This window comes from Megascapheus bottae, chromosome 7, assembly GCF_031878675.1.
Source record: "Megascapheus bottae isolate mThoBot1 chromosome 7, mThoBot2.hap1, whole genome shotgun sequence".
Taxonomy (NCBI): domain Eukaryota; kingdom Metazoa; phylum Chordata; class Mammalia; order Rodentia; family Geomyidae; genus Megascapheus; species Megascapheus bottae.
This window is the reverse complement of record NC_143515.1, coordinates 23,550,994-23,577,580: the sequence shown is the minus strand read 5'-3', so window position 1 is coordinate 23,577,580 and position 26,587 is coordinate 23,550,994. Positions and strand designations below refer to the sequence as shown.

Sequence of the window (26,587 nt, the reverse complement as noted above, 5' to 3'; positions counted from 1 at the left end):
TGCAAGCTCAAAGAGATATATCCATAGCATGGGAAAATAAGGCAGAGACCCTTACCCCCTGCTAATTACTCCAATACATTTTATCCGAACTATTTACAAGTCAAGCATTATGAAAGAACTGCAATGACTGGATCTTGAATTTACTCATGTTATAAATTTCCAGTGGTTAGGGGAAAAGTTAAGAGTCTCCCTATACTGCCTCAGGATAGAGCTCATCTTGCTTCAACCTCCCTAGCACTGGGATTAGAGGTGTTCACCACTCCCAATCCCCAGCCTGTACCTTCCCTTTTAAAATTCAGCTCCTCAAGGCCTCAAGCATTTCTTCAGACACTTGAGTTCAGATTGTAATGGGTAGGATACCTCTCTCATAATCTGGGTGAAAGAGTTTACCTAAGTGCGCGCACACACACACACACACACACAAAATCACACTTATCTGATCCTTAAAACCAAGCATGGCCCACAGTTGCCCATTTATTTTCTTGAATAGGAGACTTCCTCTCTGGAGTTGACAGACTTGTCAATTTTTTTTTTCCAATTTGATGGAGCATATACACCCAGAACTAAAGAGAACAAGGCAAGAGGATCACAAGTTCCAGAGTAGTCTGCTGCATAATAATATCCAGACTTAGATATAGTTTATATGCACATAAATACACACACATACATGTACATATATACATATATGTATGTATATATACACACATGTGTATAGATATACCAGGGAAGGTACATATATACATTGTGTGTGTGTGTGTGTGTGTGTGTCAGCCATCTCTGCATGTAATCAGCCAATCGTGGACAGGCCTGTTCACCAGAACTGGCACCTAACTAGGCTTCTAGTTCAGCTCCATTCCTGCCCAGAGCCGAGGAGTATGAACTACAAGTCCCAGCAGGCAGCGCGCAAAGGGGGCGTTGTCTTAGGAGCTGGGACCTGCGACTCAGCTAAATCCAGGTCCAGAAGTCCAGAGGGACAAGGTTAGACTGTTGGGAATGGTGGTCGCCGCTATATAATTATTTTCATTCACATACGCGTGCACACCTAAGAATTCTGTCCCCGAGTTCCGTCCCCGTCCCTAGGAACTACAACCCCCAGCAGACAGCGGGCTGCCTGGGGGCGGGGCCTCAGGTGCTTGTCTACCTCCGGGTGTCCAGGAGGGGCTGCGAGTCGGTGAGGACAGGACTCGCGTCTTTGAAGTCGTGGCTATCCGGACTTGACCCTGGAGTTGCCCTGGAGCCCTGCCCCCTCCCCCGCACCACGTTGGGGCTGCTGGGGAAGAGGATGGTAGGTGGGGCCTTGGAATGCGCCCTTCTGAAGCCTCCATCTCCTGGAGGCTTCCTGTCCTAGAGGAAGGAACATCCTAGACTCAGGGTGGGACTAAGCCTGCCAAGGTCCCTGTGTGGCCTGCAGGTCTCCTGGAGAAAAGCCCTCCGCATCCCAGGATGTCAGGGCCTGTCTGTCGGGGCCTCACCTCCAGGTATCAGCTTTACCCCGCGGAGTCAAGCTGAAAGATGAGGTGCTACCAGGAGGTAATAACCAAAGCGCTTGCATTCAGTGTCCTCTTTCTCCAGGGATTCGGCTCACAGCGCTGCCTCGCGTGTCACAACTCTTGTCCTGACTGCCCAGGCTGCAGAAAGCATTTACCTACCTTCCGTGCAACTCAGCCTGCTGGTGGGACGAGCTGCTCGGAGAACCCACTTCATCCACCCTCGGTGGCCGGGGCAGCCTCTCTCAACAGACCTCTTCTCAGCTGATCTCTGGCTCCCTTCTGGGGGCTCAGGTTACACCTGTATCAGGAACAGTGACACCACGGCGGCCAGGAACACATGGACTGTCTTTAACCCCATTTTCAGCTTTTAGACTTCCAGATCCGTCCATGTACTGTGTATGCCTAATCCTCAAGATGAAATCCTAGGCGATGAAAACAGCCATGATCCCGTAATGTCAGTGAGATCTCTTTCTTCTGAAGTTAGGTGAACACTGTCTACTTCTAAAAATATTCCATTTCATCTTGAAACAATCAGTGCTTTCTCCTCAAGTTAAAGTACACGTCCTAGATTCTCATAGTAGCAAGGATGGGGTTCACATTAACTTGCTGAGCATTCCCATTTCTGTCTGGAACTTTCTGGAAGACTTGTTTTTCTGAAACTTTCTGTTAAGACTTTAGCTGGATGCTGTTAGTTCACACTCATAATCCTAGATACTCAGGAGGCTGAGACTTGGAGGACTGTTTTTCATAGCCAGCCAAAGGGAGGCTCCTATTGCCAGTTAACAGGCAAAATGCTGGGGTGAAGGTGTTTCCAGTGGTAGAGCACAAGCTGTAAGCAAAAAAAGCCAGGCAAAAGCACACAGCCTTTAGTGGAAGCTCCAGTACTAACATACATACATACACGTAAACATTCACACATACGCACATACATACACACATGCATAAAAATTAGCCATTATTAAGTAGCCTCTTTCATTAGAGAGGAGAAACAAGTACTATAAAATCTTGATGGGCCAGGAGTTTGGCCTAGTGGTAAGAGTGCTTGCCTGGCATACATGAAGACCCGGGTTCAATTCCTCAGTAGAACATACATAGAAAAAGCCAGAAGTGGTTCTGTGGCTGAAGTGGTAGAATTCTAGCCTTGAGAAAACCCAAGGACAGTGTTCAGGCCCTACGCTCCAGCCCCAGGACTGGCACACACACAAAAAAATCTTGAGACATCTTTCTGTGTAGCCCATGCAGTCCTGAACTGTTGGTTCAGGACTGTCTCGGCCTCCCAGCTGCTAGGATTACAGGCCTGACTCCACATTTCAAACATATGTAAAGACATGACATACACAAACGCTATTGCTTGAGTCTCTGGACTTTATAACCTGTTATCTGAGAGAAAGTACATTTTTTGGCTGCCATGAAAAAGAATAGATTAAGAAATTGTGTTTTTATAGCTGGGCACGGTGGCTCATGCCTATAATCCTAGCTACTCAGGAGGCTGAGATCTGAGGATTGTGGTTCAAAGTCAGTGGGGGCACTAAAGTCAGTGAGACTCTTATCTCCAGTTAATCACTAGAAAAACAGGAAGCAGTTCTGTGGCTCAAGGGGTAGAGTGGTAGCCTTGAACTAAGAGCTCAGAAATAGAACCCAGGCCCAGAGTTCAAGCCCCATGACCCCCCCCCCCACACACACAAAACAAGTGGGGCCAGGAGTTTGACCTAGTGGTAGAGAGCTTACTTAGCATGCACGAAGACCTGGGTTTGATTGCTCAATACCACAAACATAGAAAAAGCCAAAAGTGGTGCTGTGGCTCAAGTAGTAGAGTTCTAGCCTTGAGAAAACCCAAGGACAGTGCTCAGGCCCTGAGCTCAAGCCCAAGACTGGCAAAAAAAAAGTTTCTTTCCCTAAAATGCAAATATCCAGCAAATAAAGCATGTGTGACAGCTCAGTACAGAAACACTAGCAATTCACTTAAGCCTGTAATCCTTGCTATTCAGAAGGCTGAAATCTGAGGATTGCAGTTCAAAGCCAGCCCTGGCACTAAAGTCTATGAGACTCTTACCTTCAATTAACCACCAGAAAACTGGAAGTGATGCTGTGGCATCACTTGAACAAAAAGTGCCCAAGGATAGTGCCCAGGCCCTGACTTCAAGCCCCAAGACTGGGCCTAGAAAAAAGTAAAAAGGAAAGTGGTATATTTTGATATGATTGGTGGTATGATTTTTTGTGTTTGTATAAAGTACTTTAAGATGACTATTATAATGTTTTCCCTTTATTGAGATTAGGTAGTTACATACATAATCATTTTTATATTCATACTGATAAGGAGCATTATTCTGATTTACAAAGCTTATGAATAATCTAAAATACATAGAACTCAAGTTTTACATAGGAAAGCCCAAGGATAGTGCTCAAGTCCTGAGTTCAAGGCCCAGGAATGGCAAAAAAAAAAAAAAAAAGAGATGATAGGACAAGAAGGGGTCCTTTGTTGTCTGCCCCTTGGGGTTCCCTTTACTTTATGTATTCTTTCATGAAGGAGTGCTTAAAATGACTATTATAATTTAAAGCCATTTCTTCATCTGCTTTCCTGATTTGAGTAGAAACTCACTGGTTTTTGTAGAAGCTTATTTGTAGAACTGAGTCACAAGAAAGGTATAAAATGGCTGGGGGTGGTGTTTCATGCCTGCAATCCTAGTTACTCAGGAGGCTGAGATCTGAGGATCATGGTTCAAAGGTAGCCTACGCACTGAAGTCTGTGAGACTCATGTCTTCAATTAACCACCAGAAAACTGGAAGTGGTGCTGTGGCTCCAGGGGTAGGGCTGTACCCTTGAGCTGAAGAGTTCAGAGACAATGCCCAGGCCCAAAATTCAAGTTCACAACTGACCCTGTCCCCCCTCAAAAAAAAGAAAGCTAGGTGTGAAATGCCTAAAAGACATTGGCTCTTCTTTTTTCCCATATATTTTTTATTGTAATTAATAGAAAGGTTACATTATATTCACCAGATAGAAGGTGCATTCATTCACATACTTTGATACCCTTTCTCATCTTTTGGTCCCCATTTCCCTCCCCCCACCCCCTCCCCAATCTTGTTTTCCCCCCTTCCCTATCCGATTTCAAATAACCAAATACGCTAATATACAGTATATCAAATAACCAGGCGAAATACTGTAACAATATGAGATAACCAAGGGATAGCAAAGGAGATGAGAGATAACATAGTACATTAAGGACAACAATCACTCATTATATGGCTTTTGTTTCTATATCCTAGAAGTCCTTTCATTTAGCATCATACTATATGGCCTTATGTATCTAGGTTTTGTTCTATTGTAAATCTCTGCTAGGAGAGCCCAAGGTTTCTACTGATTATGACAAATGAGGGAAACCATTGAGCCTATGTTCCTTTGAGTCTGGCTTACTTCACTTAATATGATTTTTTCTAAGTCTTTCCATTTCCTTACAAATGGGGCAATGTCATTCTTTCTGACAGCAGCATAGAATTCCATTGTGTATAAATACCACATCTTGTTTATCTGCTCATCAACTGAGGGGCATCTGGGTTGGTTCCATATCTTTGCTATGGTAAATAGTGCTGCAACGAACATTGTTGGGCTAGTGGATTTAGTATTCCTTGTTTCTGGACGATTGGGTAAATGCCAAGTAGTGGAATTGCTGGGTCATAGGAGAGCTCTATGTTTAGTCTTTTGAGGCACTGCCATACTGCTTTCCATAGTGGCTGAACGAGTTTGCACTCTCACCAACAGTGCAGTAGTGATCCCTCCTGGCCACATCCCGCAGTAGGCTCTTCTTACCACCAGGGGTCGCCCTTTCCCTTGCAACGACCGATTGAGTTCTTAAATGGCTTTGGTGGAGCAGATTAAGGCCTTGTGTATGTAATTAAATAGCGTTGGCCCAAAGCCTGGCCCCCATCTCCTGTTTAGTTTCTCAGCTTTTCTATTAGTAAAAGGTAGAGTGGGTGATCTCAGGGACCCTGGAAGGAAGGATGTGGGAATGGGGAAACATCTGTGATCTGGACTCAGAAAAGGGAGGGTAGGAAACCAGACCAATATTAAAAACTATTTCCTTACCAGTCCTGGGAGAAAGAAAGTGGGAACAGGAGATGCTTGACTGCCAGGCTGTGATCTGGAGGAAGTCCAAACAGGGCCATAGAACATATGTGGGGAGATTGGGGTTGAATAGACTGCTTGTGAATGAGGTTAGGAAGGAAGTCACCTTCTATGGAAGGCAAATAGAGGAAAAACCCACTGGGATGTGGGAATCAGAAGGTAGCCAGTGAAGACAGTTTGTGATTACTCTTTTTCATTTAGAGATGAAGGCTGTTTTCAGCAGATCAACAGATAATGACCTCCTTATGTGTTCCATCTAGGCCTAGTGACTGGTGACATGTGGGCAGGAAAGGACAAGATGGAGGGACTGTGGGGAAGACTTTCTCTAGGTGGTAAGAGTGAGTGGGATTTGAATATGCTATTCAAACAAATACTGCTGAAGAGCCTGCTGTGTGGAATTTGACTGTGCACCTCAGACATGACAGCTATCCATTTATAGTGCTTCTAGTCCAGTAGGAGGAGCTTCTGTTACTGGTGAAATAAGCCTGTCAGCTTAGATACTGTGGGAGTCATGGGGGTAGGGCTCGGAGGCTGGAACCTCTCTGAGAAAAGGTTCCCCTAACTTAAGGCCTGCAGAAAGAAGGGTGAAGGAGGTAAGGTGTGCCTGTAGAGACAAGGCAAATGCTTAGCCTCCAGGTCAAAAGGAGGCCATGAGCTGGGAAGGGTTGGAAGAAGCCAAGTTTTGTTCTGTCTCCCCAGCCTCCACCCTCACGCAGGATTCCAGAGTATCTGCCATCTCCTTCTGTCTGGCAGAATCGTAATAGTAGGCTGATGGATCAAGAGAAAAGACAGGCTGGGCATGGTGGCTATTCAGGAGGCTGAGATCTGAGGATTGTGATTCAAAGCCAGCTGGGGCACTAAAGAACCCGAAACTCTTATCTCCAATTAATCACTAGAAAAGGGGAAGCAGGGGGTGTGGCTCTAGGGCTAGGTAGGTAGCCTTGAGCTGAAGAATTCAGGGACAATGCCAAGCTCAGAGTTTAAACCCCATGACTCACAGAGAGAGAGAGACAGAGACAGACACACACTGAGAGAAAGAGAGACAGACAGACATATAGAGAGAAAGAGAGAGAGAGAGAAAGAGAGAGAGAGAGAAACAGACAGAGACAGAAAGACAGAGAAAGTCAGAGACACAGAGAGAGACAGAGAGAGACAAAGAGGATCATGGTTTTGAGGTTAGCCTAGTCCACATGTTAAAAGAACCAAAAAAAAAAAAAAAGGTCAGGAAGGAAGGAGAATGAGCAGCTGAAAAGGCTGTGGAGCAGAGGGTTGGGAGAAGGAGGGTCATTTGAAGGAGAGTCATTTGTGGGTAGTGCTTTTATTGTACTCTTGCTTGGTAAAAATTTTTGGAAGTTTAATGTACATATAGAAGTATCCCTTTTAGGGCTGAAAGCTTGGTCTAGTGGTAGAGTGCTTGCCTAGCATGCACAAAGACCCGGGTTTGATTCCTCGGTATCAAATACATAGAAAAAAAGCCGGAAGTGGTGCTGAGGCTCAAGTGGTAGAGCTCTAGCCTTGAGAAAGTCCAAGGACAGGGCTCAGGCCCTGAGCTCAAGCCCAGGACTGGCAAAAAAAAAAAAAAAAAAAAAAAAAAAAAGAAAGAAAGAAAAGAAAAGAAAAGAAAAAAGTTCAAGGGCAGGGCAGAGCAAGGTCGGGCAGGGCAGGGCAGAGCAAGGCAGGGGAGTGGCACAAAGCACACCACCCTGCAGGGCAGAGGGTAACCAGGGCAGTGCTGGGCCAGTGCACTTTAGCCTTGGAGGGTAGGAAAAGCCAGCCTCAACTCTCAGCCCCTAGTGAGTCTGAGAAAAAGAGGGCTGGCCCTCTGAACTAAAACAAAAAACAGAGAAACTGGATCGTACATCACCCTCTCCACACATCTTCAGAGCAGAAGACGGAGGCTGCGTAGCCCAGACTTCTGCAAATCCTTGTCCATGCACCCGGGACAGGCTTAGGCGTTTTCTGTCCTCCTGTCCATCGCTTCACACAGATGTCACAGAGGAAACTGAGTCCCAGGCCTGGGAGGGCAGCGAGGTGGGAGAAAGAGTGGACACAGTTGTTTAGCATAAGCCAAAGTCTTGGTCCACCAGCCCCTTGCTGACATCCCCCACCCCAGGTTGTCTCTGACATCACCTCCAAAGGACCACGCAATTCTGTGGGTATCGGGGCTCATCTGGAACATCTTAGACCTCCATCTTAGAGGCCTTTGGACTCAGCGTCCCCCTCCCTCCCTGGGCTCCTCCTTGCCACCCCCCATCCCTCATGCTCATGGGGAACTCATGCCATTGCCCCTTGTTCAGAAAGTTCACCTTCCTGAGTTCTGCTCCCTGGACACTTCCACCTTCTCTAGGAGTCTGCACTCCCAGGAGAGGAATCCGTGCATTACCAGCCCAGGCACTAAAGTCCATGAGACTCTTGTCTCCCATTAACCGGAAGTCGTGCTGTGACTCAAGGGGTGAGAGGTAGCCTTGATCTGAAAAGCTTAGGGACAATACCCAGGCCCAAGCCCCATGATCCACCAAAAAAAAAAAAAAAAAAAAAAAAAAAAGAGGAGGAGGAGGTCTAAATCTGCCTGTGATTAACAAGATGTCTCGTGTTAAAGGCTGCCTGACAGACAGGGCTACTGGAGCAGGCCAGCTTCCCACCCCTCACCTAGCTAGGTCTGTACAGCAAGTGCCCCAGCTAAGAGCACAAACTCCATCCTCTACCTCAGATCCTACCACCCAGGCCTCAGTATTTTCCTATGCAAAGCCCTGAACAGAGGGAGGAGGAGGTGGTTGAAGAGGAAAGTTTGATCAATTTGGGGCTTGTGGTAGGGTGCTATCCAGAGCCTTCTGTTCACTATCACCTGTGGACTCTCCTCCCATAAAAGACCTCATTGAGTAAGGGAAGTCGCCTTCTGCCCATGGAGGATAGGCTGGGGTGAACAGCTCCAAGTCCTTAACCTCAGTGACAATCCTTTCTTTCTTTCTTTCTTTCTTTTTTTCTTTCTTTCTTTCTGTCTGTCTGTCTGTCTGTCTGTCTGTCTTTCTTCTTTTTCAATAGTTGGAACTCAGGGCCTTGCTTGCTAAGCAGGCATTCTATCAATTGAACTATGCTCTCATCTCCTCAGGGATTCTTAATGGCTCTTTAAGTATTCAGTTGCCCTTAGGTCCCAGGAAGTACTTGGCCTTTTTCTCTTAGGGTTATATCCTACTCCACAATCCCCATGCAAGTACTCAGGGTTTGTTTCTACTTTGTGCCAATAGCTAGTGAGTGCATTACCTAAATAAAAATTACAGGACAGGCAGAGGCTTGTGAACCCCAATGTTCATGATTATGACCTGTGTTTCCTCATTTCCTGTTGTTTCTTTTTCTTTTTGTTTTGCTTTTTGGTTGCGGTACTGGGGCTTGAACTCAGGTCCTGGACACTGTCCCTTAGCCTTTTCACTAAAGGCTAGAGCTCTACTACTTAAGCTGCAGCTCTACTTCTGGCTTTTTGCTGGTTAATTGGTGATATTGAAATGTCGATACTGGGTCTTACTGGCATTATCTTGGCATCTTGGTGGATAGAAGTGAAATCCCACCACCACCTCCCAGGTGGATTCCTGGAAACAGAAGCAGGGACTTGAACAATAAGTTACCAGACCTTCCAGCTTAGTACCAGGAACTTGGGAGACGCTTTGAATGCTCACACCCCTGCCCCTGCCCTGCCCATGACCCTATTTAAGCCTCACCACCTCAGCTGCCATTGCACCATGTCTCCTGGCTCTCCTCAGGTCATCATGGCATCCCTCTTCAACTCTCTATTAGAGTTGATCTGGTTTTTTTGAGATTTTTTTCTCTGCCTGCCCTCCCTCCTTTCCTCCCTCCCTTCCTTCTTTCCTTTTTCCACTCCTGGAGCTTGAACTCAGGGTCTGGGCACTATCCCTGAGCTTCTTTTCCTCAAGGCTAGTATTTTACCACTTGAGCCACAGCTCTACTTCTGACTTTTTCTGTTTATGTGGTACTAACGAATCAAACTCAGGGCTTCATACATGCTAGGCAAGCACTCTACCACTAAGCCACATTTGCAGCCCTCTGCTCTTTCTTTACTACTCTTGTGGCTGTTTCTTAATAGTGTTAGGTGCATTCGAGGCTGCAAGTTTAAGGGTACATGTGTCTGCTTGCAGTCACCGGCTTTTTTTTTTTTTTGGCCAGTGCTGGGGCTTGAACTTAGGACCCGAGCACTATCCTTGGGCTTTTTTCAAAGCCAGCACTCTACCACTTGAGCCATAGCCCCACTTCTGGCTTTTCTATGTTTGTGAGACTGTGGAATCAAACCCGGGTCTTCATGCATGCTAGGCAAGCACTCTACCACTAGGCCAAATTATCAGCCCCAGTCACCGGTTTTCTAATAAAGACTCTAGATTCAACCTCTCAAAATGTGGCTTCTCTGCATCTTGTGATCAGATCACTGCACAGTGATATGAGTCTCACCGATTTGCCATCCCAGGTTGGCTGAACCTCTATCCTCAGATCTCAGCTCAGCAGTAACTAGGATTGCAAGCATGACTGGTGTCCAGCTCTCATTTTCTGGTTTAAACAGCAGACCCCACCTTTTTTTTTTTTTTTTTTTTTTTTCTTGCCAGTCCTGGGCTTGAGCTCAGGGCCTGAGCACTGTCCTTGGACTTTCTCAAGGCTAGAGCTCTACCACTTGAGCCTCAGCACCACTTCTGGCTTTTTTTCAATGTATGTGGTACTGAGGAATTGAACCCAGGTCTCGTGCATGCAAGGCAAGCACTCTATCACTAGGCCAAACTCCTGGCCCCCCAGACTTCCACCTTTGAATCCCAACACTTCTCAGAATCAGTGTTCCACATTCACATGGGTGACCTGGAAGTCATGAGTGCCTTAAGGAATCCCCAACTACTGATGAGTCACTTTCTTCAGTGGGTAGGAGAGAGGGTCCAGATTCCCTCCTAGATGAAGTACCAGGACACTGGGCACTTAGCATTCAGGTTCTGGAGCCCCACATCCAACACTGAGTAATTGCCTTAGGTTTATGGACTGAAATTGTGCCATCCACACCCACAATTCATATGTTGAAGACCCAGTGCCCAATATGCCTGTGAGAGAAGGAGCACTTTAGTCAGACCATGGCACTAGGGAAATGGAGGAGAAAGGAACAGGACAGACTCTATCTCAACAGGCAAGGACTATTTTGGGGCCTGAATCCAACAGCTCTGCTGACTTTATAAGAAAAGGGAGTGGATACCAGCTTTGTTCTGTGTCTGGACTTGTGCAGACAAGGGGCCATATGAGGACACGGGGGGGGGGGGGGGGGGAGGGGGCAGGGGGAGGAGGCTGCTGTCTCCAGAAACCAACCCTGATGGCACCTATATCTTGGACTTTTACACTTCAGAATTGTGAGAAAATAAAAGGTCTGTTGTTGAAGCCACCATTCTGTGCTATTGTTATGGTAGTCCAAGCTGACTAATGCACTCTATTTCTTTGTTTAAAGAGATAAAACTAGAACTTACATCATGAGGTTATTTTGAGAATACAGTGAGGAAATACGCATGTCATGCCTGCCTGTTTCATTGTCTATGGGTGTCTTCACCACCTGGCACGCACCTCGTACATAGAGGGTGTTTGGTAAAGTGTCCACTGAATGAATAAACACCCCCATCAAAAGGAAAAGCTGGGGCCGGGAGTTTGGCCTAGTGGTAGTGTGCTTGCCTAGCATGCATGAAGACCCGGGTTCGATTCCTCGGTACCATATACATAGGAAAAAGCCGCAAGTGGTGCTGAGGCTCAAGTGGTAGAGCTCTAGTCTTGAGAAAGCCCAAGGGCAGTGCTCAGGCCCTGAGCTCAAGCCCAGGACTGGAAGAAAGAAAAAAAAAAAAAAAAAGAGGAAACGCTGTTGGGGCAGTGAGTGTGGCCAAGTGGTAGAGTGTTCACCTAGCATGCATGAAGCTCTGGGTTGGATTCCTTGGTACCACATACACAGAAAAAGCCAGAAGTGGTGCTGTGGCTCAAGTGTCAAGAGCTGTAGCCTTGAGCAAGATGTGTTCAAAGACAGTGCCCAGGCCCTGAGTTCAAGCCCCAGGACTGGAACAAATAAATAAATAAATCTGTCACTGAATATGACAATTTCTTGAACTCTAGGCCTGGACACTGTCCCTGAGCCCTTTACCTCAAGGCTAGCCCTCTACCATTTTGACCCATAGCACCACCTTGGGTTTTCTTGTGGTTAATTAGAGATAAGAGTCTCACGAACTTTTGTGCCCAGGCTGGCTTTGAACCGCAATCCTCAGATCTCAGCCTCCTGAATAGCTAGGATTGCAGGTGTGAGCCACTAGGGCCTGGCCAGGATAGGACTATTCAAATGTTTATGTCTTTGACCACAGATCACTACTTACCGGCAAATGACAAGTGTAAGAAAACTGTCTGAGTGGGGCCTACCCATTAACACATGCATTTGGGGAATGTGACACTGATTAGAGAACTAAAAGAAGCCTGACAGCCCTCAGCCCAGGCTAGCTTCCTTCTGGAGGACAGAGGCTGGAGAGGTGGTTTTTGAGGAGGGAGAGGTTAAGGGGCAGTGGGAGAAGCAGAAGTTGGGCCCAGCCAGGGAGTGTCCCACATGAAGGCCATTCGGAATGGGAGGCTACCTTCCTTCCGGATGTTCAAGAGATGCAAATAATATTGATAGAAGGGGTTAGGGAACAAAAGGGTCCCTATGCCACAGGCCTTTGTACCAAATCCTGGGCTAGAGGCAGCCAGAGCTCATCTAATCCAGCCATGGTGAGACTTGGTCCCAGCACAAACCTGCTTGGTACTGGAGTTCCCAGAACTCTGGGCAGGGAGAGGCGCCCTAATCTCAGTGGTGTTAACCATCCCTTGTGTTCCCTTCTTGGCTCTTTCTAGGACAAGCTCAGTGGGACCAAGGCCCGGTGAGTACAAAGGCTCTTCCATCACCGACCCTCTTTTGTCTCCACAGCCTGCCCCCCATTCCTCCTTCTCTAGCACTGCTGCCCTAGGAGTGGTGCTGGCTCTGATTACTCCCACCCACCATGTCCCACCCCTCAGTAAGCGAGGCTCCCCTTTCTTCCAGCATACCTGGGGTACCAGATCATCCAGTTCTGTTCTGCAAGGGCACTGACTCTTCCTCCCAGCACCCTCCCTCCCATTCTGCTGCCTTAGTCCCAGGGCCACCATGTCACCCAACTCCTGGGGGGTGGCGCACATTTGTGGTGATGGATATGAATGTTCTGGAACGCAATGTCTATTTGACATATACTTGAACTCTCTGAGTTGAATAGAGTCTGCTTGCAGGTTGGGGCCACCTCTTCCACCCCCTAGATGCACAGGTAAGTGACACAGTAGTCCAAAGGGGTCCAGTAGACTAAGGATCCCACAAGCCCAATCTTCCTTGAGTGACTGGATCCTGCACTGCTAGGTTTCTGGGGTTTAGCTCACTTGTCTGTCTTGTTCAAAGTCATGTTCAAAGTCAAGGGTGTCAGAGGCAGGGGATTGAAGTAGGTAAAACAAGCAACTAGAAGGCCTCCTTTCTCAAGTGCCAACTCATTGGCCCTGATGTCATGCTAAAAATATTCCTTCAGCTGGGTGGTGCATGCTTGTAATGCTTGAGATTCTTTCTTCTTCTTCTTCTTCTTCTTCTTCTTCTTCTTCTTCTTCTTCTTCTTCTTCTTCTTCTTCTTTTCCCAGTCCAGGGCCTTGAATTCAGGGCCCGAGCACTGTTCTTGGGCTAGAGCTCTACCACTTGAGCCATAGCATCACTTCTGGCTTTTTCTGAGTATGTGGTACAGAGGAGTCAAACCCGAGTCTTTGTGCATGCTAGGCAAGCATTCTACCACTAGGCAAAACTGGCCCCTTGAGATTCTTTTTTTACTTCTTTTTTCCTTTTTTGTTGGTTGTGAGCCTTGAACTCTTGGCCTTGGTGCTGTCCCTGAGCTCTTCAGTTCAAGGCTAGCACCACTTTGGGGTTTTCTGATGATTAATTTGAGAGTCTCACTGACTTTTGTGCCTGGGCCAGCTTTGAACTGTGATCCTTAGATCTTAGTCTCCTGAGTAGCTAGGATTACAGGCCTGGCTGAGATTTTTAATTAACCACCAAAAAGCTACAAGTGGAGCTGTGGTTCAAATGGTAGAGCACTAGCCTTGAGCAAAAAAGCTCAAGGATAGCACCTAGGCATTGAGTTCAAGCCCTAGTGCTGCCCTAAACTCATTTCTTCTCCACTATCCACCAAAAGAAGAATAGGTTTCTTTAGTGAAAGCACTGAAGCTCATTATACTGGGGAGACATGCAGGCATTGTGCTAGGAAGGGGTGGGGCAGGAGGAGGCAAGGCCAGTCTGTCTGTCCAGATGCCCCAGCCTGGAGAGAAGAAGCCCTCAGCCTACCTCCCCTGCTGGCTCCGGAGTCCTGGAGACAGAGGGTAAGTCCAGTAGTTGAGATGGAGGGTGGAGGGGGAGGCAGGGGGCCTCAGCATCCAGGACATGTTCTACCTTCCATCTCCCCTGTGCCCAGCAGCACATTTTGAAGGCCCAAGAAGAGGAGGAAGAGGATAAGTATGAGCTTCCCCCCTGTGAGGCTCTGCCCCTCAGTCTGGCCCCTGCACACCTTCCGGGTGGTGATGAGGAGTCCTTGTACCTGGGTGAGGGCAGGGAGGTGGGATTTGGGTAGAGCAGGAAGCCCCCACAAGAAAGGAGTACCCAGGCCTTGCCTTTCCTCCTCTGCCTGCTCCAAGACTGGGTCAGCGCACTGGGGCTGCTTGGCTGGGCAGAGAAGAAGAATGAAGGGCAGAGGAAGAGGGAAGGAAAGAAAAATGGGGAAGGCAGAGAGTGGGGTTTCACGTAACCAAGGCAACAGCAGAAAGGCAGGAGGCCAGGCCCTGAGACCTCTGGTACTCCCTTTAAGATCCTAGAGTGTTCTCTGGTGTGTGTGTGTGGGGGGGGGTACCATGGGCCATCTACTTGCAACACTTAGGATCTTGGCTAGGAGGGGGCAGGGAAGCTGGCTCCCTCCAGTTGCCACAGAGACAAGGCTGTCAGGAAGACAATAAGCTAAGGGGAGGGAAGGGAAAGGAAATCAAGGATAGGCGGGGAGGAGCTGGGAATCCACACCAGAGGATCCAAAATGTCTGGGGTCTTTTCCAGATTGTTCTAGCCCGTTGGAACCATCCAAGCCACCACCCACCGTGGGGAGAGACCTTCCTACTTGCCCCACCTCAGGCTACCATTTTCCAGTGAGTAAATTGTGAAAGACACCTCATTTGCAAAATCACTCACATTTGCAATCAAGAGATCCCCCAAACTTGAGAGATCCCCAAAGACTAGAGAAGCCAAAGTCTTTTGGCCCTTCCCTCCATCTGCTCTTCTCCCCTGATGTGGGCAGAAGAGGCTTCACTGCATCCCCCTGAATTTTGGCTTGAGGACTCCTTCCTGTCCAGAGATTACACAAGCCCCCCTCTTAGCTGACAGTCAATGCCAGCTCCCCTTTCCATTAAGTCCTACATATGGACCCCAAAGCCACCACTTTCATTCTGTATTTTACTGGATTAAAAAGAGAAAATAGGGGCCAGGAGTTTGGCCTAGTGGTAGAGTGCTTGCCTAGCATGCACAAAGACCCGGGTTTGATTCCTCAGTACCCCACATACATAGCAAAAAACTGGAAAGTGGTGCTGAGGCTCAAGTGGTAGAGTGCTAGCCTTGAGAAAGTCCAAGGACAGTGCTCAAGCCCTGAGCCCAAGCCCAGGACTGGCAAAAAAAAAAAAAAAAAAAAGAGAGAGAGAGAGAAAATAGAGACGCGCACAACCAAGAGCCACAGACTAGAAGCTGAGAACAATGTCCTTTTTGTATATTTCATCTTGTGCCATAATGGCAGGTTTTATCTGTTTCTGTTTTTGTCAGCTGTGGGGCTTGAACTCAGGGCCTGTCCCTGAATTATTTTGCTCAAGACTAGTGCTATACCACTTTAAGCCACAGCTCCAGTTTTCTGGTGATTAATGGGAAATAAGAGTCTCTGGGAACTGTTCTGCCCAGGCTGGCTTTGAGCCATGATCCTCAGATCCCAGCCTCCTGAGTAGTATAAGCCATGGGTATCAGGCAGGTTTCTGTTTTTGTTATTTGTTTTTGTGCCAGTCCTGGGGCTTGAACTCAGGGTCTGGGCCCTGCCTTTTGGCATTTCCCATTGAAGGCTAGTGCCCTGTCACTTGAGCCGCAGTTCTCTTCCTGCTCTGAGCTAGGATCCTCAGATCTCCACCTCCCGAATAGCTTGGATTACATAGTAGATTTTAAAGCTTCATAGGTATATGTAGCTCCATCACATCACTCCTCAACATTCTGGCACTCCTCATGCCTCAGTCTCTCTCCTCCCTTACCAGCTCCATTATGCCCACAGCTGAAAGCGTCAATGAACCTGCCGGTGACCACAAAGCCAGGACTTGCCTTTGGGAGTCGAGGTAAGGGGCATGTCCTCTTTCCTTCCCTGTGCACTTCATGCTAGTGTCATCCTCTGCCCATGTATTGTACCCTCCTGACTGTCCCTTCTTTTTACTTGCCAAGTTCCTGAGGTAGCATGGCCTCCAGTGTACAAATGAGACAAAGACCTAGAGATGTCAACTGCTGTGCCTGAGAAGGCATGAAAGCACCAACTCTAACCTGACGTTCCCTCTATAGCAAGTGGAATATGTGGTACAGGGTCAGGCTAAAGGAACCACAGAATGAAGAGGTCAGAAGGGCAGCCTGCTCATCTCCAGTATCTTCCCAATTGGAATATCTATGTGCCATTTCCCCATCAAAGTGGGTATCCTTGAGTCATCACTGACTCCATTCTGGTCACTGTTGCTGTCACTGTTCGGGGACTTGCCCCTAAGGTCTGTGCCTCTGAAGCTGGTGACCCCACAGCCTTGGGATATCAGGAAAGGGCAGAACTCCAGGAAATGTCCCTGTCTGAAAGGGGATGTGGGAGGAGTGGTATTGTAGTCCCTCCTTCTTTGAGGCTTCCACCCACAGCCAAGATCAAGGTTAAACTGCTCACCTGAGGCACATTTGGTTTCAGGCTGTGCTCCAGGACTGGTTAACCCTCCTGACCTTGAGGGTGGCTTTGAGTTCTGAATTAGCCCAAAGTCATCTGGAGCCAAGCCTGACAAATCAAGAGGTCAAGCTAGGTAACATTACAGCCTTGGGTAGGAAAAATGCCAGGGAGAGAAGGACAGTTTCCTCCTGGAGCTTCAAAGCTGCCTCTAAGGCCCCCATACTGCAGCCCCTCCTCCCTGCTGCTCCTGACTGCCGGTTCTCTTCTTGCAGGGAGGAGTGAGGCGATGCCTAGAGTGGTGAGTCAAACCCCCTATCCTCACTTTGCATGTTATGATTCTGCCTACAAAGCAGGCAGTGACAGGGTGGGGGCTTGAGAAGGCCAGAAAATTCTCTTATATTCCAGAAAAAAAGCCCCAAAGAGTCCTTCCCTTCTGCCACAGACCTCTGGCAGGCATAAGCCAGTTGTCCTAAAGGCACTGGCCAGAGCTCCTCTTTGATATCCACATTCCCTGATTGTGCCTGTGGGTGCCACTGAAGAGGAAGGTGTTTATGGGGTGTTTCCTTCGAAGCAGAGGGACAGTTTTAATCATTCCGCCCTCCCCCAAAGAGGATCAACTGAGTAGGAGAGAGTATGGTGCCCTGAAGCTATCCCTCGTAGCTGATGGCTCTTCCTCCAACTGTCACCCTCCTGCTTGGGGCAACTATCTTTCAGTCCTAGCCTGACTTTCAGGACTGGGCAAATCCAGGATCACATATACCCTGTTCTTGCTACTTTAGGTAGCAGGCCCTGCGAAGGATGAGGATGAGGACATCTACCTGAACTGTGAGCCTGATCCAGGTAAGGACCTCCCTCCAAACCACCCAGTCCTGCAGTCACTCTCCTGGCCCCACCTCTGTCCCCTATCAATGCATAGGCATCTTCACATCTCATGAGGAAAGTAGCTCGGTGGTAGAGCACTTGCCTAGCACGTACCAGGTGGTAGGTTCAGTCACCACTGCTGCAAAACCAAACAAAATTAAAAAATAATGATAAGCTTCACTTCCCTTGGTCTGGGTTTGATCCACCCTGTGCCTACTAGGGGGAGGCCAACTCCTTAGAACAAGGGCTGGGTGGAGCTTTTCAGCTGCTGTTGGCCAGGCTGGCATCTCCCTCCAGTTAGGATTTCCAGAAGGCCCAGGCAGTGGAGAAAGCCCTGCAGTCCTTATTCTGACCAGCCTGTATTTCTCTGCCTGGTGCCAGACCATGCTCTGCCTGCCTTCTCTGTTTCAGTACCAGCATTGACTAGGTCTCTGAGCTCCAAAGCTCTGATGCCTCCAATCCCTCTGCCAAGGACATCTATGATTCCTAGGTAGGTACCTCATCAGATGCATGTGTGCCTGCAGAAGGAGAGAAAACAAGAGAGAAGTGCCAACTCGGACTGCCTTAGTCCTGACCATGAAATGGCTGTCTTATACCATTGTCCCAGGGGTGGTAAGGGCAGCTTGAGATACTGGCTCATTTTCCTGAAAGTGATGAGGACTCTGAGCTCTGCTGTAATTTGCTCCCTACAGGCCCACCATAGTATCCCAGGATGATCAGAGTGTAAGAGGGTTTTGGTCAAGGGGAAACTGAACTGGGGGGTGGGGAAGGGGGGAGAAGGGAGGCCAGCAATTTTCTGACCAGACATCCTGTTTCCCAGGGAGCAGCAGATGCCACCTCTAAAGGTCAGTGCATACATCTCTGGATAGTTCTGCCCAAGCCTGCAGGTCAAACTGACCTAAACCCTCCCCACTCCCCTGACTTTGCAGAAGAATCTCCATATCTGCAACTGAAGCTGATTCCAGGAGGTTGGGGGCGGGGGCGGGCGGGGGGGGGGGCGACTCTTGGATGTTTTCCAGTGTCTGCACTGAATTGGGAAGGTCCCAATTTAGGCCTCAAAATCACATCTCACTAGGAAGTTTCCTGGTGGATCTTGCCAGGATGTTGGACCTAGAGAATAGGAGTGCTGGGTGCTCTATTTTGGACTTCAGCTCTCCTATTCTCCCTGCCTTTGCTCCTACCCTTAAAGCTGTTCCTGGGAGCCTTTACCTAACCCCATTCTAGGCCCCCCACTGTGTCATTTCTTCTTTCAGTGGGAAGTAGACTCTTTTCTCCCTCCATAACCCATCCTGGGAGCAGTTCAGCTGCCAAGGTAAGCAGGGGTTGGGAGCAGGCTGAGGGCAAGGCCTGTGGGGATCAGAGTTTGAGTCCTCACCCAGGGACCCTCATGGCAGAGGCATGAGTTACCACTCCCAGAAATGTATGTATGTGTGTACCAGGCACAGACACAGTTTGTTCTGCTTTAGGAGCTCAGTCTGGGGCTGGTAGATGTGAATGCAAATTAAAAACTGTACCTTAGAGTCTCTGCTCCCCGTTCAGTGCCCTGATACATCTCTGAGTGACCTTGTGTGCGTGCGTGTGTGTGTGTGTGTGTGTGTGTGTGTGTGTTTGTTTGTATACAGGACAGTAGGCTGCTGGCTCAGCCTTGGTACGCAGAGAACTCTGACCGTCATGCTGTAGAGAGAGCCTTGCTCCGCTTCCAAAAGGTAAGACACCTATAGACTCCTTCTCTGAAATCCCTGCTGTTTCCAGGCTGTGGTGGGCTAAGCTGGCAGAATTAGAAGGACCAGAGAGGTTTTGGATAGCCTGGTTCAGGGCTGGTTTGTGATTGGGGTCTCCTTCACAGGATGGGGCCTACACAGTGCGTCCCAGCTCAGGGCCTCACTCCTCCCAGCCCTTCACTCTGGCAGTGCTTCTCCAAGGCCGGGTCTTCAACATTGCCATCCGGCAGCTGGACAGTGGGCGTCACTTTGCCCTGGGCCGGGAGGGCAGGCACCATGAAGAGGTAGGTGGGTGCTGGAGGAGTTGGGCTTGCCAAATAAGGAGAGTACAGAGACCAGTGCTCTGAACCAAGCTAAGAGTGCACGTCTGGGGGAAATCACAATGTGCATTTTTCTAGGACATGTAGAAATAAGAGGAGCCTGAGGCTTGAGCTTCCTAGATAGCTGGAACTATGGCTCCATCTGCACAAGGTTGGGGTGGGGATATTTGTGCTTATGAGGAGGGGAGGGTCCAGAGTCCAGACTGCTGCCTTGCTGCCCCCAACTCAACTTTGGACCCAGCATTTGCTGGGCTGCAAGCTAGACAGTAATCTAGTATATAGCTCCAGGGAGAGCAGGGCCTGAAAGTTATTTTTACCTGGCCTTGGAAACCCAAGGCTGGCTAACAGTGATCACAGGAAAGCTGCATGAGGTTTACACTAGGACAGCCAAATCGCAGTAATTCTTCAGACAATCTGCCCCTCACCATTCATCTCTGGAATTTGCTGGCAGTATGAAGCTCAAAAACTCATGTGCCAGGTGGTGGTGGCTCACGCCTATATTCCTAGCTGAGAGCTGATGCTAGCCTATGCAGAAAAGTCCATGAGACTCTGGACTAGGAATCTGGCCTAGTGGCAGAGTGCTTACCTAGCATGCATAAAGACTGGGGTTCGATTCCTTGATACCATATACATAGAAAAAGCCGGAAGTGGTGCCATGGCTCAAGTGCTAGGGTTCTAGACTTGAGAAAGCCCAAGGACAGTGCTCAGCCCCTGAGTTCAGTCCCCAGGACTGGCAAAAAAAAAAAAGTCCATGAGACTCTTACCTCCAATTTAATATCAAAAAACCAGAAGTAGAAGTGTGGTTCAAGTGGTAGAGCATTAGCCTTGAGCAAGAAAGGTCAGAGAGACATCCAGCCACTGAGTTCAAACTCCAGGAACAGAATATATATATATATATATATATATATATATATATATATATATATATATATATATGGAAAGAGAGATCTATATATTGATATGGAAGTGTTGATACAGCACAAGTGGTAGAATACCAACTCTGAGTGAAAAATAAAGACCTCAAGGCCTTGAGTTCAAGCCTTAGTACTGACACCAAGAAAACAAGCCAAAAATTTATGTTTGCCTTGCCTCTTTGTGCAGGTCTTTTCTTCTGTGACCACCATGGTTCAGCACTATTCAAAGCATCCCTTGCCCCTGGTGGACAGACATAGTGGCAGCCGTGAACTCGCCTTCCTGCTGTTCCCCCTCAAGCCTTAAGGCCATGACAACAGACACATCACCACTGGCCACAGGGCGGGCCTTTGTGTTCTGAGCCCCACCTAGGGCTACCTTCTCTCCCTCTCCAGTCTCCACCACTTCGCTTCCCAAAGGCCTAGATGAGAGATGCTGGCAAAGGGTTGCCCAGAGAGAGGAAGGCTCTTGGGAGTGCAACACAATGTATATCCAGGGCCTCCCTACTATATTCCTAAGCTTGAGGCCTCCCTCCCCTATTGCTAGCCTGAGGCAATGGTATGGTCTGCCCTAGTTCAATATCTTTGCTTTTCTCTTTCTTACTCCTCTCTGCAGGACTTAGGACAGAACTCAGTGCTCACAAGTTTGCTAGGCACACGTTCTACAACTTGGGCAGTGCATCTCCCCCTCTCCCCGAGAGGGCCCCACATCCCCCACGCATTCTTTTGCTTTTTATTTATTTTCGTTTGCATTTCAGCTAGTCTTCTTGCTAAGTTTCCCATGGCTGGCCTCCAACTTCAGTCCTTCTGTATCTGCCTCTAGAGTAGCTGGGATTCCTTACAATCTTACACTTATCATCAGCACAGTACACAATAAATATCTGTTGAGTGAAGTCTTGAATCTGCTAAGAGAAACTGTGGAGTCACCAAGGCAAGCTCCATGGTTCTCGAGTGTCACGGAGCAGACTGGCCAGGAGTGATGGAGCCACCACAGCCGACGGGAACGTGTTTCTATCAGATCAGGGCTTTTGCTGTTAGGTGCACTGTGTGCCAAGGAGGATGACGGGCAGTTGCTCATTTTTGTTTTGTTTTGCTTGTTGCCATCGGAGTGAGGAAGGGAAGCTCAGAGCTGCCTCCCCCACCCCTTTAGAGGAGAATGGAATCCATTAACGACAGTCCTCCACCTACTTGCCACACAGGCCTCCTCCCGGGAGGAGGGGAGAAGCCTGATTCTGAGCCCTGGGAATGCTTGTAGAGTAAGGGAGACCGAGAGCCCCAGGCAGCAACCGGGTCCGGGCAGTCTAGTGTTGGGAGGAAGGGAAGCCAGGGAGGGCGCTCAGAGGTGACAGGGCTGCGGCTGAACGTGGGGGTCCGGCGGAGCTGCGCGGCGTGGCAGGGCGTGGGCCTGGAAAGCTCGGCACGGGGCGGAGGGGCTCCTGGAGGGGCGGTGGGCCGGCAGAAGGGGGGCGGGGGCCGGGGACGGGGGTGTCTCGGGCCCTGGCACGGCGCCTGGAACAGCCCGTGCCGGAAGCGCCATGTGACCGTGACTCTGCACACGTCCAGAGCGCCAGGGGGAAACAAAGGGCAGCGCGCGCCCCCGCACCTCCCCGCGCGGGCCGGGCGCACCGCGCACCCCCGTACCTCCGCCCTGCCTTCCCGCGCCGAGCGCAGGCAGGGGCGCGGGCGCGGGCGCGGCGGGGCTCCGCGGCTCACGGGCGCTGAACCGCCGCTTCCTCCTGGGCCGTAGCTGGGGAGGCCATTGTCCCCGCGTAATCCCCGCCCTGCTGCGGAGGCTCGAGCGAGGCCTTCCGCGGAAGGAGCGCCGGATGGGCGGCCCCGCAGCTGCCCGCTTCCCAGCCCGCGGCCCGGCCCGAGAATTCAAGCCAGTTACCGGCCACGGACACACGTCCCAGCAGGGAGACCGTCTCGGGCAAGGGTGCCCGGAAAAGGCGGAGGATCGGGCAGCTGGCGCGGAGCGGAGGGGTGAGGAGGGGATTAGCAGCTGGGGGTCTCGGATGGAAGGCGGATTAGGCGACCGCGGCGCTCTCCACTATTAGCCCAGCTGCCTCCTCCTCCTCTCCTTCCTCCTCCTGCGCCTCACGTGTATGACTTGGGGTGGTCTCACCCTACACCCACTCACTCTTTGCTGGCTCCACTCTCCCGGAGAAACCCACACTCCAAAGCCACAAAGGCCCCAAGGTCTGCTTTTACGGCAATGTGTTTTGTCCCCAAGGTGAAAGCCACTGCCCTTGAGTTTGTGAGTTAAGGGCCCCAGGGAACCTCTCTGCTTGCCCTGTCTTTAAGAGACCCACTTCAAGGAACTGCTCCCCATTATTTTCTTTCCTGAGGACAAAGATGGGGAGAGCAATCCGGCCATGGAATGGGGCATCCGTAAAGAAGGGGCCTCACAGATCGGTTCCAGATGTCCCCTTTTCCAGGGAGCCCCTCTGTTCAACCTGGCCCTTCCCTCCTCATCCTCCCCTGTCTGAAGCTGGTACTTGGGACACCTCCTCGGAACCACTTTTTTCCTCCCAGTCCCCACGTGTTCCTCCTACCGCGACTGTGTATTTAAGTCTCTGAATACAATAAAGGGAAAGACAATATTTGTTGAAAGATTTGAAACTGATTTTCTAGACTCCAGGCCCCAAATCTAGGAGCCCCAAATTAGGTTCAGCCACTTGTTCCCATATGCCAAATAAACAGACATGGATTAGGGCAGAGAAAGGAGATTTATTACATGGCAACTACGGGATGACAGCACTGCAGAACATTGTCACCAGCTTCAAGGGGAGAGAGGGTTGGAGATTAAATAGAATTAGGAGCAGGGAGTTAGAAAAATATGCATAGTTAAAACAGCCTCTGTCACAAGTGTGTAGCCCAGGTGACTGTTATCTCAGTCTTTGTCCTTGGAGGACTTCCAGAGAATGTTTATCATTTCATTATTGGAACAGAACTCGAACAAAAAGTTGTTGCCTGTTGAAGGGGCAGATTTCCTTCCATGCAAGACGCTAATCACAATCTTCTCTCTCCTCCTGCACCTTTAGGTGCAACAGAGAATATGTGGTATTAAAGAGCACACACAGATACAAACTTGGGGGATTTTTTTTTTTTTTTTTTTTGCTGGCCCTAAGGCTTGAATTCGGGGTCTGGGCTCTGTCCTTGAGGTTTTTATTTATTTGTTTACTTATTTTTATTGTCATTATAAATGAGACATACTGAGGGATTACAGTAACATAAATCCAGTATGTCCCAGAGTTCTTGTGCTCAAGGCTAGCATTCTATCACTGGAGCCACAGCTCTACTTCTGGCTTTTTAATAGTTGGTTGGAGATAAAGTTTCATGGGCCTGGTGTGATGGTGTAGTGGCTCACACCTGTAATCCTAGCTTCTCAGGAGGCTTAGATCTAAGGATCGAGGTTCTAAGCCAGCCATGAGATTCTTATTTCTTATTTACTCTCTAGAAAAGGGGAGTGGAACTGTGGCTCTAGGGGTAGGGTGGTAGCCCTGAGCTGAAGGGGAAGAGTTCAGGGACAGCGCCCAGGCCCAGAGTTCAATTCCTATGAGCCATCCCCCCCCCCCAAAAAAAAGAATTTCATGGACTTCTTACCTGAGCTAGCTATGAACCATGATCCTTACAGCTCAATCTCCTGAGTAGCTATGATTTCAGGCTGTGAGCCACTGGCACCCAGCTGGTGGAGAGGCTTTTAATTAATTCAGAGGACCCAGCAACAGCATCTTTTAGGTTGCCTCTTAAAGAGTCACCAAATAGGTCAAATCTATTCTAGGTTCTACTAAGTTGATAATCAGAACTTCTTTTGTTACAAGTCCAACGGAGTGATGTTCAATAGGATTTTCTGTGATGATAAGAGGATATTAAGCACTACTGTGACTCAGAAACCCAACTGTTAATTATTAATTAACCTTCAATACATGCAGCCACAGATGGTTAGTGGCTATTATATTACTCCAGATGTCTTGCTTTTCCAAGTGTGAGCATGGTAGGTTCTAAGTCTATACTAGCCTAATAGGCCCAGCAAGGAACATGGGTGCTGGGGCGCCACTGAGTGTGTAAACAGTGGTGGGGGATTAGAGGCTATTAGACAGATGGTATTTTAGGACCCTCCCTCTAACTGTGTCATGCAGAATGGCCAGAGGAGCAGTGCAGAAGTTGAAACAATAGTTAATGACTGGAGATAGTTCTGCAGTTCAGGCCAGCTAGTGCTCTTGACTTTGTTGTTGTTGTTGTTAATCATGGGGCTTGAACTCTGGGCCTGGGCGCTATGCCTGTGCTCTTCAGCTCAAGGCTAGCGCTCTACCACAGAGCCATTTCTGGTTTTCTGGTGGTAAATTAGAGATAAGAGTCCATGGTCTTCAGTGCCTGGGCTGGCTTTGAACTGTAATCCTCATATCTCAGCCTCCTGAGTAGCTAGGACTACAGGCGTGAGCCCTCAGCACCTGGCTTGCCCCCTAGATTTTAATCATGCCAATGTCCGCAGGCCTATATAACTTGCAGATGGCAGGATAAGCTGATAAACTAAAATCTGCCTAACAATAAAATAGGAGCAGGAGGTTACAAAAGAATGAGGAAGGGCTGGGAATGTGGCTTAGTGTTAGAGTGCATGCATGAAGCCCTGGGTTTGATTCCTCAGTAACATATACACAGGGGCAGGGAGTTTGGCCTATTGGTGGAGTGCTTGCCTAGCACTTAGTGCTTGCACTAAGACCTGGATTCAATTCCTTGGTACTTCATACATAGAAAAGCTAGAAGTGATGCTATGGCTCAAGTGGTAGAATTCTAGCCTTGAGAAACCCCAAGGACAGTGCTCAGGCCCTGAGTTCAAGCCCAGGACTGGCAAAAAAAAATAATAATAACACATACACAGAAAAAAGCTGGAAGTGATGCTGTGGGTCAAGTGGCAGAGTGCTAGCCTTGAGCAAGAGAAGCTCAGAGACAGTGCCCAGGCCTTGACTTCAAGTCCCAGAATGGGCAGAAATAGAAGTGGGAAAGAGGGAGGGGGAGGGGAGAAAGGGAGAAAGGAAGAAAGAAAGAAAAGAAAGAATGAAAGAGGGGAGGAAGAGAAGGAGGAAGAAACAAAGACAGAAACAAAGAAAGAAATAAGATTTAGGAGCTGGTAGCTCAGGTCTGTAATTCTAGCTACTCAGGAGGCTGAGACCTGAAGACTAGTGCAAAACCAGCTGAGACAGGAAAGTCTGCAAAACTTTTTTTTGGGGGGGGGGCGGAGAGGGGTCATGGGGTTTGAACTCTGGGCCTGGCCACTGTCTCTGAGCTCTTCAGCTCAAGGCTACCACCCTACCCCTTGAGCCACAGCCCCACTTCCCATTTTCTTTTTTTTTTTTTAGTGCTTAATTAGGGATAAGGGTGTCACGTTCTTTAGTGCCCAGACTGGCTTTGAACTCTGATTCTAAGATCTCAGCCTCCTGAGTAGCTAGAATTATGGGTGTGAGCCATCAGCGCCCAGTGGGAATCAAATCTTTGAGAAATGCCATTTTGTAAAGAAGCTCAGACATGACAGATGCTGGTTTATCTGTCTCCAAGGGCACTACGAGTGGAGCCCAGGAAGTATGTAGCTGGTCAGAACATAAAAGCCATGGCTGTAGTCCTGACCACATGGATTCAGAGTGTGCTCCAAGCAATTGTCCTAAACTTTCAGCTGTGCTTTGTGAAGAGACAACCTGACCATGGACGAAAGCTTCAGCACAGAAGCTGGGTGCTGATGGCTCACTCCTGTAATCCCAGTTACTCAAGGAGCTGAAATCTGAGGATTTTGATTTGGAATGAGCTGAGAAAGAAAAGTCCATGACATTTTGATCTGCATTTAACTGCTACAAAAACCAGAAGCACTAACCTTAAACAAAAAAGCTCAGGGACAGTGCCCAGGCAGTTAGTTCTAGGACCAGGATTCATATACACAAACCCACTCCTCAAGATTTCATCTGGAAATGGGAGGCACAGTGGGGATGGGAGGGAAAAAGAAATGATTGCATCTGAACCAATAGCGGGGTGTGGTGATACGTACCAATCATCACAGTAACACAGGCAGGAAAATAAAGCCATAGCCTATGTCAACACAATGCACACACATGCTGGGGAAATGACTCCAGTGGTAGAGCAGCTTCCTATTCAAC

General features: G+C 48.8%; 1 protein-coding gene across 1 annotated transcript; it reads left to right on the top strand.

The window, feature by feature from the left end:
- The first annotated feature begins 875 nt into the window (after positions 1-875).
- Sh2d6 (SH2 domain containing 6) lies at positions 876-21,501 on the top strand. The gene is made up of 17 exons (XM_090337554.1): positions 876-955; positions 1,081-1,285; positions 12,499-12,524; positions 12,907-12,941; positions 13,958-14,028; positions 14,121-14,247; positions 14,750-14,838; positions 15,993-16,053; positions 16,901-16,926; positions 17,408-17,468; positions 17,901-17,979; positions 18,182-18,212; positions 18,310-18,334; positions 18,743-18,801; positions 19,112-19,195; positions 19,336-19,494; positions 20,632-21,501. The coding sequence occupies exons 1-17, from the start codon at positions 876-878 to the stop codon at positions 20,746-20,748; spliced, it is 1,335 nt and encodes a 444-aa protein (XP_090193680.1). The 3' UTR covers positions 20,749-21,501.
- Positions 21,502-26,587: the final 5,086 nt, after the last annotated feature.